General features: G+C 38.2%; 1 protein-coding gene across 3 annotated transcripts in view; it reads left to right on the top strand.

The window, feature by feature from the left end:
- Nucleotides 1-19,030, top strand: part of PIEZO2 (piezo type mechanosensitive ion channel component 2) — a 343,011-nt gene that overhangs the window by 292,432 nt on the left and 31,549 nt on the right. For 2 of the 3 annotated variants that reach the window (XM_054724315.1, XM_054724314.1), the window contains 5 exons: nucleotides 926-1,032; nucleotides 5,833-5,947; nucleotides 8,429-8,488; nucleotides 12,327-12,493; nucleotides 14,222-14,388. In XM_054724315.1, coding sequence (XP_054580290.1) covers nucleotides 926-1,032; nucleotides 5,833-5,947; nucleotides 8,429-8,488; nucleotides 12,327-12,493; nucleotides 14,222-14,388 — 616 coding nt within the window. Of the gene's footprint in view, nucleotides 1-925; nucleotides 1,033-2,296; nucleotides 2,396-5,832; nucleotides 5,948-8,428; nucleotides 8,489-12,326; nucleotides 12,494-14,221; nucleotides 14,389-19,030 lie in introns of all 3 variants that reach the window. The other variant, XM_054724313.1, reaches the window with a different exon arrangement.

Genomic DNA, 19,030 nt, shown 5'->3' with positions numbered 1-19,030 from the left:
TGGACATCTTCGCTCTCTCTAATCCTAACTCTTAGCACAGCAATATGTTCTTGCAGGGAAAGTATTAAGCAAGGCAAGGATGATCTATACTGTTTGTGCTTGGTGTCTTATGCTCAGTACAGGTCTCCTCAGATTTCAGTAAGTGACTGGGGAGTTCCTGGTTGACCAGAAGTCTAACAGCACTAAACTGTACGGACCATGTCTGCCGTGCCTCAGTCTGTCCCATGCTCCGTGTAGAAACAGCCAGAGTGTTGGTGGGGGCATTATTGTGGTTCTGTTCTTTTTTTTTAAATGTTGCCCACCCATTTCTTCCTCATGGCAATGTGTTATTTTTTTAAAAATCCACTCTTTCAAATGTCTTGCCATATTTGTGTCCCTTGTGTGACGTGTGGGGAAGCCAGGTCTGCACAGTATAAAGTGAAGTAGAAGATTGGTGACACGGATTCCTGGTCCTGAATCTTCCTGATTGGTTTTCTACAACAGTTTGGACCCATTCAGACAACACCAAGCCTTCCACTTTACTTCAGCCTTGTCTAAAGGACCAGAATTGCTGAATTGCGAAATAGTTTTCAGTTATTTTGGTCATCTTGGTAACAAAACTGGTTGCTGCAGAGTTGATCTGATACATTTGTATAACATTTACAATGAAGAAGGAAGAAAATACCAGATCAACCCAGTAGTGGCCAATTCTCTTACATGGCACAGACAAGGCCTTCATGCTCTGTAGACCCAGTCATGCCAACAACACATAGCATAGCCCAGAATGAATCCTCTTCATCTCTTGTTTTTTTCCTCTCTACCAATGTCTCTCGCTGTGGTACTTTTATGGGCAATTTATGTGTATCTTTGGGGGGCATTGCATTAATAATCCCCTGACTATCTTGTATCTCTTTCAAGAAGTAAGTAAATATTTTGTTTTGCTTAGTGGTCAGGAGTGGAGACTATTATTTGTTTGAAACGGATAGTGAAGAGGAGGAAGAGGAAGAATTAAAAAAGGAAGATGAAGAACCTCCAAGAAAATCAGCTTTCCAGGTAATTATGGGATTTGGGAAATCATGGTGTTTGCTAATTGAGTTATTGTTTTTGTGACAGATCGTGCCTAAAAGCCTAGACTTCTGCCATGTTCATATGTGTTAGAGCCCCCAGAAGCTTCTGACCTACATCTGAAATTGTTTATTCCTCATTAAACTAATGCTGCTTGCTCTCAGCATTGCCATAGTTTCTACTACACAAGAATACTGTTCCAGTCGGGTCTTCATTCACTTGTGTCCAACATGTTTCTGATGCTACCAACAAAAACATTCAACTTCCTTAGGTGAACTTTATTTTTCTGTCACAAGTGGCAGGTGAAGAAGACTTCTCTGTCCTTGCTTTGGATTACTTGAGTGGACTTATATTTCGATATGTAGAATAGTTGATCATGCTTTGTTTTAAAACAAATGGTCATTTAAATACTGCTTTGTTTTGAAAGTCAGTTTTACTTGTATTGCTAAAGATTTGAGAAGTTATTGAAACAATAAAAGTATCTAGCACAGCTCTGATTTTTCCAACTTAACTGCCTTTTTCTCCCCAGAACTTACTGTACCATTCTCAGTTGTATAACTCATTAGCCTAAGTATAGTGTACTCAGCGAATGTATAATCAGTGCTACCTAAACATGATGATTTGTCGGAAGAGTTACATATGGAACGAAAGCTTGATGTATATTTATATGTATATAGATTGTATATAGATTTTAGGAAAGAGCCACATATTACGAGTTAATTTTCATTGGTTATACTACAGGCACCTAGGATTACATGTTGTGTCCTTGAAGAGGCTAGTGTCAGTTTGCTGGCCAGGTCTTCTCAAGCTGGCAGGTTACATCCACCCATTTTCCCAATGACACTGAAGAGCTAAATTATTCACGGAGACACCTTGCTCTGATGCTTTCGCACTGGCCCCATTGCTAACCTCGTGTGTTTCCAGATAACCGTGTCTGTGTGCATGTGTGCAGCTAGCTTGTCAAATACTAACGACTTGACTTGTTTATTTTTGATCTAATGACTCTTGTTCTAACTCATTATGCAGCAAAGGAGAGACCGGGGTCGTCTTCACTATTTTCATGGATTATGTGCAACGTTTGACTATCTTCTTTCTTTCTAACATAAGCACACTTTTATTCTAGCTTCAATGACTGGCACATTTGAACCTAGTTGATGTAATTGTAGAGACAAACTCATGCTGACATCATATATTAAATTATTAGTTTTTGGTTTTTTTCTACTAATTACTCTTGCTTTGTCCTTCTTTGTAGAGAGCTATTGGGAAGTTTGCATCAGCCATTTTAGCCTTGCCAAAGTCTGTCATTAAACTTCCCAAAACTATTCTTCAGTATTTAATCAGAGCTGCAAAGGTATTTGATGTTTTACTGGTGTGTGGTGTGTGAACCTCTGCTCTGTAGATCTTTAGACAAGCAGACCCTTGTTGCTACATCTGCATTTTCCCTGTTCTATAGATCGAGCAATGAAGGAATTCTAAGAATTTAAAATGTTAGACAAAGTTTTCCGGTAAGAGTTCTGAGAAGCCAAATTTCATATTATTTGATTCTTGTTTTTCCATTGACACCAGAGCCTATCGAAAAATAGGAAGAGAAAATGCAGATATACATCTATTTCTGTCCTTTTTGTAGTTTTGTCTAAGTCACATCTCACTTGGAAAGGGTCATATCTGGTTGCATGCATCAGTTACGATGTGTGAGAAGTATAATTTTTCTCAGAAAGCTGGTTAAATTACGAGGAAGCTAATAAAAGATTCAGTTTGCTCCACCTCCTTCCTGGCTTCCTGTCAATTCTCCATCTTCCTAAATTGGACATCATTTTCCATTTCTCATTGGGAATTCAGCGCACCTCCTCCCTAGACGGTGCTGCCGTGTGCAGTCTGTGCAGCTGCTCCTTCCCAGGTACTGAGCTGAATAACTGTTCATATCCAGCTACCTATGCTGAATATGAACAGTTATTACTTCATCACTGAAAATCATAGGCAGTGAGTTACTCTTGTTGTACTTGAAAGAAAGCTGTTTCTCCTGACTATCTGAGGCAAGCACTAAAACGCTTAGGTCTTTATGCTCCTCAATGTTAAGCAAATGATTTGGATAATGACCAAGACCGGTGTTTCTCACAGTTTACTTGAGGATCTTATTTAAATGCAGGTTATTTAAATTCAGCTGGTCTTGCGGGGGGAGGGGGGATCTGAAATTCTCTATTTCTCTCAAACTCCTGGGTGAAGCGCAAGCAGCTGGACCACCTTGAGTAGCAGTATCTACTCTAGGTCCCTGCCTATTAGTTTAATATTCACCGTTGCCACTTCCCTAGGATTCTTTCTTCTCTCTTCTGTGAGTCTCTCCATCCATGTAAAACAATTTCTGTGAAAGATTACAAAGTAACTATCTTACTATTTTTTAAAAAATCTTACTATTTAAAAATATCTTCTTACAGACAACATAAAGAAAGTCCTGGACCACACCTGAATTAAAGGACAGTTTATGAAATTTAACCAGTTCCAGTTAAGGATCTTTTATGTCAATGAAGTTCTCTCCTATTTTAAAGATTAAATTCTTTTTTATATAATAAGTGTTCTATAAAATGAATTCCATTTTCCTTAATAATATATGATAAAATTTAAGAAAAATGTAAGAAAAAGTTGGGAATACAGTGGCAGTGCAATTTGGAGAAGCCAGAGGTCAATAAATACATTTCCATGCACTTTCTACTTATGGTGAGTGGTACTCAGGTCTGATTCCCTAGGGAGACCCATCAAATGGATGGTAGCTACAGCCACCAAGTAAGAATTGAGAAGTTTCAGTAAGAAAGTTCCATTTCTTGACTCAGTAAGAAATGGGATGTTTCCTCCTTCACCTTCATTATCAACTTTTTCCTGACACAGTTGAACTTAAGTGAAACTGACACTCTGTCAGATGTCCCTGGAACTCTAAAATGTTTGTATTTCTAAATACCAGCATTAAGAGAATTTACCTACAAATAAGGAGTGTCATATGGTTCTTTCCCCCTCCCTTCGTCCCTCGTATTTGCATTATCTAAATTCTTATTACAATAAGAAAAAACGGAAAGACTTAATCATTTAGGTGTCATATGTAGAACCAGGAGTTCCCTTTAAATACAGTCAAATTTCAATGATCCTCACCATTTCCCTAAGACCTCTTCAATCGAATCGAAGCACCTCCTCTTCTTCTCACCCTCCAGCCGAAAGGTTTCATTTTCTTCAGAGAAGAAAAATGTTTCCAGTTGTGCACTTATTACATTCGCAAATCCTGAATTTTTTTATTTTTTATTTTTGGGATTCTTGCATTCTCTAGAAACAGTATTCTGATAACTTTTTAAAATAAAACGTCACCATATTTTACTCTTAAGCTTGAAATTTTATTTACATTTAGCAGAATAGATTTTTCAAAAGAATCAATGTTTTGCGGAAGCAAGTTCGCTTATTAATGAAATATTCTTGCTAGACTTCCCAATTAACATGCTAAATAAACATCCACCATAAATTTCTTTATTTGATCCTTCTTCTTCAAATTTCAGCTTATCTCATTCTTAAAAATATTTGGGGCATAAAATAGGATTTTTTTTATTTTTATTTTTTTGCCTCCTGGGTTTTTTATTCAGAAATAAAAAATAATAATATATTTACATTAGTTGCCCTTAAGATTCAGATTTCTACCAGTGAGAAGTAATGTTCTTAATAACCTATGACCTTTACATCTCCATATGTGGAAACATTGACTCCCTCTTAAATTTTTTAAATATATTTTTGTTGTTGATAGTACTACAGATATGTCTTAAATTTTACTGGCAACATAGTGCCCATGGTTTCCTTAAACAGTGCTTTTCAAAGATCCCAGAAATCTGAACATTCCATACAATAAATTGATGTATGAAAGTTCCTGGGTCTACAAGTGACCCTGCAAAATATTCCTTTAACTCTCTGACGAGAGCAGAAAACCCAGCTTCCCTGAGACCCAGGGGTGTCTGCGGGTGCATGAGGCGCATGCTTGCTTGGCTCGTATATCAAGGTTTCCTTTTTGTTCCTTCTGCATGACTCTCGGCGGGCGGGCTGTTCATCATGGGTCTTCCATGGTTATCGGTTATAATAATATACTATTGCAACTATTTTCAGCTCTTGAATGAAAAAGACAAAAGGCAACCAAAAGCTGAAGTTTTCCTTCCATACCATCTGCAATAACTTCTTAATCTTAATATCACAGTATTTTTCCTCTCCAAATACTAATCAATTTGCAAAGCCCTTTCTCAAGTTGCTGGTAATAGCTGTTATTCACAAGGGAAGGTATCAAATGTGCAAAACTGTTTCCCAACGTAAGCCAGTAAAAGATGCTATTTTGTTTTTTTTACTCAGAGTTTATTTATGATGGGAGAACATTGCTCTATTGATACTTAGTGAGGCCTCCAGTTTATTCCATTGTGTGTAATGGGAAAGATCAATAGTTAAGAATCACAAATGGTGGTAGTACATGGGGAGCTGGGGAAAATGCTGGTTTGTATATACCCAAAGTTTCTCATGATTGTCTGTGATGCCAAATGAAATATATTCCTACAAATCTGTTTCCATCTATTATTTCATGATAATGAAAATAGCGCAGGTCAGCTCAGCATATGAAAGAATACGGAGGTGGGAGAAGAAAGGATATTGGAGATGGTATTTAGTTTGTGTTGGGATAAAAAAAAAATGTTTCCAAAAGTCAGGAAGTTTGGTGTTGGTCTCTTTTCTTTTAATTAAATTATTAAAAAGCCAGAAAATAATTGAACTTTCTCCCTTCAGTTTGTTTATCAAGCCTGGATTACTGACCCTAAAACAGCACTCCGACAGAGGCGCAGAGAGAAAAAAATGTCTGCAAGAGAAGAACAGAAAAGAAAGAGGAAAGGATCCGGGGAGGGTGAGTGTCCTGGGGTGCAGCTCCAGCCACACTCTCCGCTTCCGTGGCCTTGAATACAACAGAGGAACTGCAAAGGACAGAATCTTTGGAGAAATCAAATTCTTAAATTCCAAAGAGTGCAAAGATTTGTACTTGTTCTTAATTGCTTGTGTTTGACACTTGGAAGAAACAAAAACATGAATTTAAGTTAAGATACATTTATAAAATGGGGGAGAGAGGCAAAATAAACCCAAAGGAAGTCTGGAGAAAGAAAAAAGTTCATTTTGAGGGAGATATTAAGTTATAGAAAATAAATATAAAACAAGGCCTTATCAATAAGTTAAAAGCTGTTCTTGGAAAAAAACTAATAATAAAGATGAACCAAAAATGGAACATAACTACCAGTGCCATATTCAACATTAAACTGCTGCATTTGAAGGCATATGAAAGAAACACATTTCTAAGGGCGGGGGGTGGGGGGGGGCGGGGAATTTCAAACCACAACAAAACACACCAATAGCAAAGGTAAAGTGCAGTGGGAGCACTCAGGAAAAACATTTTCATTATATAAATCAGACTGAAGATAAGCATTTTAATATAATAAGAATTCCAAAATAGCAGTAAAAGGAAAGTTCAACCCAGTGGATCAACAAATATGAAAACAATTCACAAATCAAAAAAGTGAAATGGCGCTTTAAAAGGAGCTCGGCTTCACTAGTAACATGAGAAACACAAACTAAGTGTTTTGATATTTTGGGTTTTTACCTATGGGATTGGCAAGAACCTAAACATTTGATAACACTGGAACTAGTGGGAAGTTAAATGCTTTTGTAAAGTTGTCCATCCACTTGGAAGAGCGATGTGCCAATATCTGAGGAAATTTTAAATGTACTACTAGAGATCAGTCCCACTTCTAGGTGTGTGGCGTAACCTGAAGCAGGATTTGCACATGTGCACAAGGACACCTGTCTAAGAGTATTCATCAAACATTACTTGTTAATAACAAACATTTAGAAACATCTTAAATGCCCACATAAAGAAGGAGATCCAAGTAAATTATGTTATCATTTTATAATGGAATATTCTTCAGTAGTTTAAAAAATGAGATGGATTACTTTGAACTGATTTGGAGAGCAGTTCCTGACAAATATTGTTAAATGAAAAGCATTATGTTGCAACAAAATGGCATACAGATCATGCAACCATTTATGAAACAAAGGAAACCTCAACATAATACTTTGCATTTTAATGGGTGCGTATAATAGTGTGTAAATGCAAGAGAAAGATCAGGAAGAATACTTAGAAAATTAATAACAGCGCTTGCTTCTGGGGGAGGCGTGGAGAGAATGAGATTAAGTGTTGTGATTAAAGGGAATTTTAGGCTTATCTAAATTCTTAAATGTTTGTGCTTTACAGAGAAACTATATAGATAAATTCTTTGTGAAATTAAAAATATATTTAAAAATAAAGAAAAAAACATAATTTTTAATGGAGCTCTAAATAGAAACACCTCTCTCCTTTTTTACCATTCTGCCCCCTGCTACCTCGTAGTAGATTTAATTTTATTTTACTTTCTTAGTTTAATAAGACAAAATTAAGACAGAGCTGATGTAACAAGACATCAGTCAAGAGATAAATGCACAGTCTGCCCTGGATACCTATCTACTGAGCTACCAAATCTTCACAACATGTTGTGTTCACTCCCACGCCTTTCTCAGGGGCCTGCACATGTGTATGCAGGCACGGTTTCCGTTGTTTTCCAAAAGTGAGCTCATGCCATACAAACTGCTCTTCTATGTTCATTCGTAATGTATTGTGACCATTTCTCCAATTAAGTAATCACAAATCCATATCCTCCTTTTTTAATAGCTGTAGAATATTCTGTGATATGGATATGCATAATTTATTCAACTATTACATCACTAATGGACAAAAGTTTGCTTCCAGATTTCTGCTGCAATAAACAGTACTATCATAGACATCCCTGTACAAAACTCCGTATATAGTCGGACGTGTCTGTGTATTTAAATGGATAGCAAAAGGTCAGGAAGAACATGCACTTTCCACAGAATACATTAGCCAAAGTGGGATTACTGGGTTAGATGATGTGTCTTGTTTTTTTTTTTTTTTTTGCTTTAATAGGTATTTTCTGAAACCGGTTCAGTAATTTACTCCCGTGAGCAGAAGCGTGCACTTCCCTGTAGCTTTATCCCCCATGATGTATTACTCTTTCTATGTTTTTGTCTTTCTCCGGGATGATGAAAGGCTTTCATTTTTATTTGAATTTTCCTAGCTAATAAGACTGACTATATTATATTTTCTTGGTATCCGTGATTTTTGTTCGGGGTGATATGAATTCTTGCAACTTTTCCCCAGAAACTCTTAAAATAGGCAAAGTATCTGAAATTTAATTTTTAAGATTTATTTTATTCCAGAAGAGTAGGTTGGCATTTAATATACCCTAACTGAATCTAACTCGTGTTAATTGAACACACTCAACAGGTCCTGTGGAGTGGGAAGACCAAGAGGATGAGCCAGTCAAAAAGAAATCGGACGGACCAGGTAATACAATAAAGACACATATGACCAGGGAGAAATGTGAAACTGTTACTTGCCCAATGTTTATGTAATGAAAGGCTGCCTACAAATAATTAATCAAATACTGTTTGTGGACTATGACTAAATAATTGGTGTCCTTTGGAATCTCATCTCTTGTGAAATTGCAAAGTGAGTCCTAAAAGTAGATCTGCTCCTTGCACTGTTGGATTAATCACAGTCAGTTTGTAAATTCTTTTATCCAAGTACCCATGAAAGGTGGTGTGGGGAAACAAATGACAAATGCCCCATAGAAACCACCAGAATAGAGGAACAAAAAATATTGGCAATTAATTTTAAAGACTATACAAAGAAGGAGTTAAGAGGTAAGGAGAATTGGGGAGATGAGAGGTACTCTGAAAACTTGGGCCAACTCCTCATTTTATGGGGGAAAACCAAAAGTCCTAATGAGTTTACCCAGGATTTCAGAGCTACAGTCAAGGACAGAATCCCTGTCTTCTAACTCCCAGCCCCATCATAGTATCATTTGGGTTTTGCATAGTGTGGGACTGGGAGGAAGATTTCTCCATGCAGGAAAAACAAAACAAAACAAAATTCTCCAAATGAAACAAACTCAAATGCCTCTTCAGTGCTATAAAAATGCTGTTTCCTATGTACATTACCAGCAGGCAAGGTTTCCAGGCTCTCTACTCTGGATACAAATACATCCAAGGATGCCATCTGCTGGTTCAAAATGAGACTTCTCAAAGGCGCTCTGTATACTAGTAATACCCTCTTGCACAATTCTTAAACCTGGCCTCCATTTCCAGATCATTTTATTCACATGTATGTGAACCCATATCTTCTATTATTGCTACAAAGCCTTATACAATAATAATAGCTAACCCCTTAGATTTTACATCTTTGCCAGGCACTTTTCTGAGGGCTTTAGACAAATTAACTTGTTTAACCCTGGCAAAGACCCTCTTCCCCATTTAACAGTTAAGAAACTGAGGCAGAGAAAGAGTAACTTTTCAAAGGCTACATAGCCACTAAGAGGTAGAGTTAAGGTTTGAACCCAAGAAGTCCGAACCCAGAGTTTGTGCTCTTAATGACTATGTCCTATTGCCTCTATCATTAAAAAAATAAGAAACAATAAAAATCCCAATTTCACGTTAGTTAGTGATTACCCAAGTTTATAAAGTGCATGTTATACATGTCTCCAACACAGCGATTTTAGTTTTAACATCAAGACCACCATAAGCAAAACTGTGGAATAATTATATTTATCTTTACCACCTCTAGGGAAATAACTGTGAATATGAGAAAAAAATAAGTTGTCAAAAATATAAGATGTTGCTAACGTTTCTTAATAGTTGTAACTAACTTCAAGTCTTCCAGCCTCTAGGGGTCAAATGGCTAGAGGTTCTATCCAAACTACGGCGGGAATTGCATGCCTTGGTCAAGATCAAAACAGAAACAGGAGTGTGGGGTGGAAAGAGAATTGTAGATGTCTCCAGGGTTCCCAGGTCTCTCTGGTTCAGAATTGCTCACCTGTGGAATCTGTACCAACTCAACTCCATTCAGCTTCACGAAGCAGCTGCTTCCTCCCTGGGCTTCTTTCTTTAATTGAAACTACTCTCTCATGTCCCTACTTCCTAAAGTGCACCCCATGTAAAGCTGTTAGGCGTGACACAATTTTGCCAAGGTTTGGGGGGACAGTGGGAGGCAGTGACAGCATGCATAGCAGGACACTACTTCAAAGGGGAAGTCAGTGATCACTGTTCCCATCTGGGCAGATCTCTCACCAGCTGGTGTCTCTGAGGCCTGGCTTCACAGCCACCTGTGGCTCGGGCCCCTTCCCTCCAGGCCCTTCTCATTTAGTCATCCCCCATCTCCTTTCCCAGTTTTCTTTTTAGCGACCAGCTGGCCACTCCAAGGTTCTTGGTATTCCAGCAGGTAGAACTGTTTAACTCTTCTCTGTCGCTCTTGCCCATCTCCACTCTGTCAGGGGGCCATCCCACATAAAGCTAAGCTGCTTGTGATGTTTTTCCTTTTGAAAAGAGCAAATGTTTACTTGGGAGAAAATCTGCCTTCCTCCTAGGCCACTCAATTCACAAATAATTTTTATTTTTTACCATTACAAAGTTAAACTTTGATTCACACTGTGGTGTGGGAAATAAAGTACAGGGAGAGGATTTGAGTCACACAGTGTCATATCTGATTATACTAGACGCCAGGTCAGGAAACTATACCTGCCACCTGTGTTTATAAGGCTTGTTAGCTAAGGATGATTTTTATATTTTTAATGGTTGAAAAAAATATTAAAAAGGAGAGTATTTCATGATATATGAAAATTATAAAACTAAAATTTCAGTATCTGTACATAAAGTTTCACTAGAAACGTAGTCATTCCCATTCATAGACAATTCACTCATTGTCTATAGCTGCTTACACAGGACAATAGCAGAGTGATTCATTGCAATACAGACAGGATGGCCTGGAAAGCCAAAAATATTTACTCTTGGGCCTTGTTCAGAAAAAAAGTTGGTTGGCCCCTGCACAAGATCATAAAGGCTAGGCCAGTGGTCGGCAAACTGTGGCTCACGAGCCACGATTTGCCACTCTGTTGAATAATGAGTTTGCCGACCACTGGGCTAGGCTATAATCATTAATTATAAATTCATTAAGGTTTTACTATGACACTTAAATCTGGTTTTATTTATTTATTTATTTGGTGTGTGAAGAGTGAGATACAAGTTGGATTTTTATTGGTGGTGTTTGTTTTCAATAAACAGTAAGACAATTCTTAACTCATTGTTATGTTCACTAAGTATTTGCTTTATGGTAATCAAGGTTTTGAAATCGTTAAAAACTAAAATTTTTAAATGCCAAGTTAAAAGAAAGGCACACATTGGTCAAAATTTGGTAGCATGTCTTCAAGGATTCCTTGTATACTAGTTGAGAACTTATTGGCTTACAGGAACAAACTAGCAAGATGGTTAATATGGGATCGTTCCTCTTTTATTTTGATTCAGACCTAAAATAAAGTTAGGTCACAGCTATGGAATCTCCTCAAACCTGATCATGATCAGGAAGTTCATGTTGGCTTTTCTGAGGGCTGGCGAGGCGCATGCTGCATGGCGACACATTGGGGACACAGTGGCAATCTGGAGCCGAGCTTATCCCACTGGGCAGCTCTCCCAGGCACCCCCAGTCACAGCACAGATAAGGAAGAGAACCCAATTCCATCAGGAATTTCACAGCTTCTGTTGGTTTCAGGGGGGTTGATCCCATGTGCAATATTTTGTGGTTAGCACAGCTCAGTAGAATTAAGAATAGTGATATTTCAGTGGTGTACATATATACTCTTAGCATGCGTACTGAGCTCTACAGAATCGTTTTAAATGATTTAACTGAATGCAACTGCAGTAGAAAGTATCACATTCTTACTGAATCAACAGAATTGTTTCCAACAACTATTATTACTTAAGAAAAGAAGAAACTTATAGAAAAAGAATTTCAGGACCCAGTTACCTGGGTAAATACATACTGTTCGTATCCCTGTGTCAGTAACATAACTATCTTGGAAGGCAGTCTCTACTTTTAACCCAAAGTGTAGGAATCTGTTCTGGCAGCTGTTTTGACCAAAGGTTAACAACTCCGTCCTCGCTGGGCTTGCACGATGGTGGCTTCCTATGCTGCAGTGGTCCCCACACCCCGTCACGCCCAGTCCGTGCCCACTCCACATGAGGCAGGGAGGCTCAGACAGGTCTGCATTTGGTAAAACACCACTGTGTTCCCACGGCAAAACGGGCGATGGCATTTGTTCCTTTGAAATTGCGTTTCTTTTTCTTCCTCCTAGATAATATCATCAAGAGGATATTTAATATTCTGAAATTTACCTGGGTGCTCTTTCTGGCAACCGTGGATAGTTTCACAACTTGGCTTAACTCCATTTCAAGGGAGCATATTGACATATCTACAGTTTTGAGAATTGAAAGATGCATGCTGACCAGAGAAATTAAAAAGGTAACACTCTTGGAATAATTCTCTTTGCTTCTTTTCACATTATATAGATTGTGAAAGTCAATATCCAGAACTCCAAGTAGGAAAAGACAAAATCCTTTCTTTCCAGACTGTCTCTACAGAACCCCTTTATTTTCCTGTATATTTAAATCTGTTCCATGCTCAGAATTAAAATCAGACACACACACACACAGTCCTGGGATAGTGGCCAATTGATTCGTCCTATCTCCTCGCTTCATCTGAGTTTGTAGGTGCACAGACTCTTCTGTGTCTCATAAAGAATTATGTTGTTTAGTCTGAGAATTTTGATCTGAAACTTCTCATAGGAAAAATTAGGATATATGCAGAACAACAAAATAAAATCATATAAGATTTATATATTTCATATTTTAAAATAATAGTTCATTTCTGGATAAGTTACTATTACATACATATTTATACATAGCTACAGACTTACATATAAGAAGGGATTCTTTTTTAAGACAATTTAAAAAAATAACTGACATACAATATTATATTAGTTTCAGGTATACAACATAATGATTCAATATTTATATATATTATGAAATGATCACCACAATAAGTCTATGTAACTTTCGTTACCACACATAGTTACAATTTTTTCCCCTGTACATTTTTAACATCTACTTTTTTTTAGCAAATTTCAAATACAGTAGTCCCCCCTTATTCATGGTTTCACTTTTTGTGGGTTATCCTTGGTCAACCACAATCCAAAAGTTATTGAATGGAAATTCCAGAAATTAACCCTCATAAGTTTTCAGTTGCATGCTGTGCTGAGTACTGTGATGAAATCTCATGCCATCCTTCTCCATCCCGCCCAGGATGTGAACCATCCCTTTGTCCAGCATCTCCCCGCTGTGTACACTCCCGCCTGTTAGTCACTCAGTAGCCAGCTGGCTTATGAGATCCACCGTGGTGGTATCACAGTGCTTACATCCAAGTAACCCTTATTTTACTTAAAAATGGCCCAAAGGGCAAGAATAGTGATGCTGGAAATGAAGGTATGCCAAAGAGAAGCCATAAAGTGCTTACTTTGAGTGAAAAGGTGAAAGTTATTGATTTAATCAGGAAAGTGAAAAATAATATACTAAAGTTGCTAGGACCTATGGTGAGAAAGAATCTTCTATTGGTGAAATTGTGAAGAGAAAAACTCTGTCCTAGTTTGCTGAGAGATAGTGAAAGAGACCATCTTCACCTCCTATTACAGTATACTATTATAATTGTTTTAATTTATTGTTAGTTATTGCTATTAATTTTTTGGTGTGCCTACTTTATAAATTAAACTTTATCACAGGGGTGTATGTACAGGAAAAAACATAGTATAGGTAGGGCTCGGTACTATCCTTGGTTTCAGGCACGCACTGGGGGTCTTGAAATGCATCCCTTGTGCATGAGGAGGGACTCCCGTACACAATACAATATTATTAACTATAGAGACCCTGCTGTACATTACATCCCCAGGACTTACTTATTTTTCAACTGGAAGTTTATACCTTTTGACCATCTTCATCCATAAACAAGAGGGGTTTCTTGTATAGCATTATCCAGTAATATTGGGTGCCATTCATGAGTTGACATCAGTCCCCAACTTCACTAGCTTTGTGTTCATCTACTCCAGGTATTCTTGATAGCTGAGAATTATCAGTGTTGATAAATGCCCGGTGGCTGCAGAGGCAAGTAAGAACTGTGGCAATGTCTCCTTCGCTGCAGGGCAACGTTCCCACTCGGGAAAGCATCCACATGTACTATCAGAACCACATCATGAACCTTTCCAGAGAGTCTGGACTGGACACGATCGACGAACGTCCTGGTGCCGCTTCAGGTGCACAGACAGCCCGCAGGATGGATAGCTTAGACTCACATGACAGTATCTCCAGGTATTTCATGTTCTAAGCAATGGGTTTGGTTTGGACAAAGGTACAAGAGGTGGACCTCATCAATGTGAGAAATGAATGTATGAGATGAAAGTTAATCAGAACTTAACATGGATCCCCACCCTCCTCAGGATATCTCCAATGTCCTCCCCTAGACTGAGCCAGATAAAATCAGGTATCAACAAAAAACTAGTAGAGATACCTGTATGATTCATAGGCACAGGATAGTGGTTTCCAAGCTGGAGGCAAGTAAGAATGAACCTTCCCAATGACAAAATGACTTATTTGTGTCGAGGGCTGCATCTTTAACTCTATTTTAATTTTTATTTTTTTTAAATGTATTTTATTGATTTTTTACAGAGAGGAAGGGAGAGAGTTAGAAACATCGACCAGCTGCCTCCTGCATACCTCCCACTGGGAATGTGCCTGCAACCAATGTACATGCCCTTGACAGGAATCGAACCTGGGACCTTTCAGTCTGCAGGCCGACACTCTATCCACTGAGCCAAACTGGTTAGGGCTTTATCTCTATTTTAAAACGCCGCTCCACAAAGTATCTTCTATACTAGAATCTTCTACCATCTGTTGTTATCTTTGATATTTTTCTTTCAGAATTGTCACTTCATGATTCTTAATAAAAGTCCAAGTAGTGATTCTGTCAGCTCCCATCTTCCCTGAGTTCTGTGATCACACGCATTGTCGCATAACATGCATTGGTCATGGGCCAGCACCAAGTCTGTGTTTAGGTTACCTCATAATGTTATGAGATGCATAATATTATCATCCCCATATTGCAGAAGACAAGAGAGGTTAAGTAACTTACCCAAAGTCACACAGCTCAAAAGTATGTATAAGCAGACTCAGGATCCAAAACCATCTAGTTCAGCTCAGAGCCCATCCTCACAACCACCATACAGTATGCTGCCTCTCACTGCCTCTTCCACACTCCAGGCTGACTTTGAAAACTGACCTGTCTGTCTTACTGCCTATCCCAGAAAAGCCTATGAATTCTTTGCACCGCAGTGTTCTAGATAGCTGCTGTCAATTGTACAGATCCAGCTTTCGCGTTAAAGCGCAAGTCCTGTCCTAGGGGGAAAATGACATGCCTAAGGTAATTAGCTAGACCAGTGGTCGGCAAACTGCGGCTCGCGAGCCACATGTGGCTCTTTGGCCCCTTGAGTGTGGCTCTTCCACAAAATACCACGGCCTGGGAGAGTCTATTTTGAAGAATTGGCGTTAGAAGAAGTTTAAGTTTAAAAAATTGGTCTCTCAAAAGAAATTTCAATCGTTGTACTGTTGATGATTGGCTCTGTTGAATTTGCGACCACTGAGCTAGACTGAATGAATTATACCTTGTGTCCATCTTCAAATATATCACTGAGAACCTTCGCATGTTTATTGTTTTTATTAAATATGTTAAAAAGCACCTATTCCATGCCAGGCCCTAGGCTTGATTCTGGGATAGACACATAAAGATTAAGTTGTCTCTAACTGGTTGGAGCCTGGGAAGAAAGACTCACCTACAGGATCATTTGTGGAATTCTGGGTTAAAATTCCTGCTGTGTAAGGACATCAGAGATAGGCTGTATTCCCACAGCTGGTTTAGAAGCTTCTGGGTTACTCCCAGTCACACTTCAGATGCTGAGCAAGGCACCAAGCTCTACTGGACTGTTTGTCCTTCACAAATACTAAATTTGTTACAAGATGAAAGAGGGGAAGGAACTAAGGCTATTTTATCAATACCGAGATACCAAACCTGAAATAGGTAACTAGAAGTTGAAATTGCAACCTCAATGGGGAGAAGTCAGTAAAAAATATTTATTTTGAAATGCTATTTTTAGTTGTTGCTGAATTGCTATATTTTAACTTCTCCACTTGTGCCTATTCTTTATTCTAATCATCTATTTGATGTAGATCCAAAGTAATTTGGTATGGAAAGATATTAAAAAGAAAAACAACAAAACCCTCAAGTTTTAAAATAGTACATATGTTGCTCTGGCCAGAAGGCTCAGTTAGCACACCAAAAGGTTGAGAATTTAAACCTGGTCAGGACACGCCCAGGAGGCAACCGATAAATGTTTCTCTCTCAGATCAATGTTTCTCTGTGTATGTGTGTCTTCCTCTCATTCTCTCTCTCTCTCCCTCTTTCTCTCTCTAAAATCAATAAAAACGTATCCTTGGGTGAGGAGAAAAAAAATAGTATACATGTTCAAACCTCATTTTTGTTTAAAAAATATATTACTCATACATATATTGATTTAAATTTGATTTTTGTACCAAAAAATTCTTCATGGATATAACCTCTCCAGTCCTCCCAAAATAGGTATTGATTCTTTTACAATCTTTTGAGGAATACCTATTATAAGTTCCAAAGGAATAGATATATTTCAGCCATTATATATTTTTGTGAACAGATAAAAACACTTACAGCAGAAACACTTAAGCATTTCAAGGTCAAAACATTTATTTGCTAATTGAGATGCTGTTTAAAATGCTTTTAGTTCCTAGAATAAAATAATTTATTATCATAACATTTTGCATGGTAATAAAACTTAACTTTTCATTCTATTTCTACCCACGCATACGCACATTTCTCAATAATGAATTTCTGAAACCATGGGTGACGTGTGTTGCAAAGTGAAAACAGTGTTCTCCTTGCATGGCGAGTGCTGACAGTGCCGCCTTGTGTGTCTTCCTGAAAGCGCGCCACCATCAGCATTTGTGAAAGGAAGCTTCATTCTCCTTTGACAGACGCCATTGAGACAAAAAGTCATTGTGGTTTATATTTCCTTTTGCAGCCCATAAAGACTGTCCTATCTGGAAGCTACCAACCTCGTTAAATGTGTTCTTGTAAAAATTTTTTTGCACAGAAATACAATTTTTTTTTCCAGAAAGTTCCAAGGGTTTTAGAAGCCTCCTGAATATTATACATGAACATGGCTGGAGAATAATTGCTCCAGAACCAAATTCTGAATCATACTAATCAAAAAGAGCAAAGAGAACATTGTAAAGTGAACTGAAAATAAATTATCCATAAAATAAACATACGTAGTTTCTACATTAGTAACTTTTAATTGCACAATATATTCAATTAAAAAATTAACTAAAATTATAAAAATAGAAATAGAAAAAAGAACTATTTCAAATACAATCAAATAACTGCCCTTAAATCTAACCCATATTTGTTAAAATTACAAATATAAAACTATATCCATAATCAAAAATTTTGAGGTAGGAGATACTTAAAGCCATGAGTTGCTTTTTAACAAATTTTAAAATGGCCAACCAATCAACAAGTTTACTAGTAAAAACCAGTACCTCTAAAATTAATTTTTACTTTTTTTCTCCAACCTAAAGAAAGGGGAGACACAATAGTGTCCATTATGCTATTATGTCTGTTGTTAGGAAATGGAATTTACATATTTGCCCTCTTATTAATGGCTGAGCTGCATTCCTAGTTTCTTTGCTTTAAGAAACCTTCAAATCTCCAGTCATTTGTCTATGCTAGAGTCTATAGTACGCCATGCTGATTGTTGAAGGGCAGTACTCTTCCCTAGAAGGCATTCTGAGGGTAAAAGCTTGCTCTCAATACCGGTGTGATGGGCAGGGTCTAGTGTCCTCCCTAAGTAGGAACTCACATGCTCAGTGAGGCCCCGGCCCCTTTGCAGAAGCCCCAGCCTGGGTGGAGCCCTCCCACCTGCCACAGCTTCTGCTTCAGCATCCATGTCACCCATCTGTAGTTCTGGGCTTACAGTAGAGGAGGTTGGGGTGGGAACCTACCAAACGAATTTGTATTCCCTTTGACTTCATTAAAATAGTTATGATTTCCATCAAATCCAGATGTAAAATAGCAATTATTTTAACGATGGTTGTTGTATATAAAATCTGATATCATCTGCCTTCCCAGAAAATACATTGGTTTAAATTCCTGCGAAAAACATTAGTGACATCCCAAGGATCATTCCTGGATGTGAAGGGACTGATTATCATTTGAGGAATGTCCCCTAGAGGTTGCTGTGTGACCCTGCAAGGTGACAGCCATCCATTTAGGCTTGTTTTCTGGGTCTGTTTTTATAAAGCTCCTCCCTTTCCCTTTTACATTTAAAACAGTCCTGGCTTGGGCCACAAATCAGTCACACTTCCAGATAACCCGATTGCATGGGGTCTGAAGGTGGGCTGGTGGGACAACAGAACTCAGTGCAGGAATTAGCAAGGTAAGTAGGGATTAGAACAGTGGTTCCCATGCAGAAAATCTGAGCAGTGCTGCAGGAGAAGGTGCACCACGTCCTTCGGCCTGCAGACTCCTAAAGGCCATGGGGTTGCACCTCTACAAATATGAAGGGAAATACAGAAAAGCAAAGATCCAGGTCCCTCTTCTCATCAATGATGAAATTGGGACCCCAAAGAGGGGAACTGACTCATCTAACACTGAACAGCCAGTTAATGTCCATGTGGAGACTCAAGTCCAGTCCTCCCTGTGTTTGTCCATATGTTTCTAGTTTCCCTTGTTGTCATCTCCTCGTTCTGTTCAGGACCTGGTGACATCTAAAGGAATGATGGCCTTCTTTTAAAAAGCCCGTCTCTGTGTCCTCATTAGAGACCATTGGATTGCTAACAGGCTCGCCTCTCTCACTGTCTTGGCCTT

Source organism: Eptesicus fuscus, chromosome 12 (assembly GCF_027574615.1).
Source record: "Eptesicus fuscus isolate TK198812 chromosome 12, DD_ASM_mEF_20220401, whole genome shotgun sequence".
NCBI lineage: Eukaryota > Metazoa > Chordata > Mammalia > Chiroptera > Vespertilionidae > Eptesicus > Eptesicus fuscus.
The sequence above is the reverse complement of the archived record's forward strand: the minus strand, read 5'-3'. Positions and strand labels throughout refer to the sequence as shown.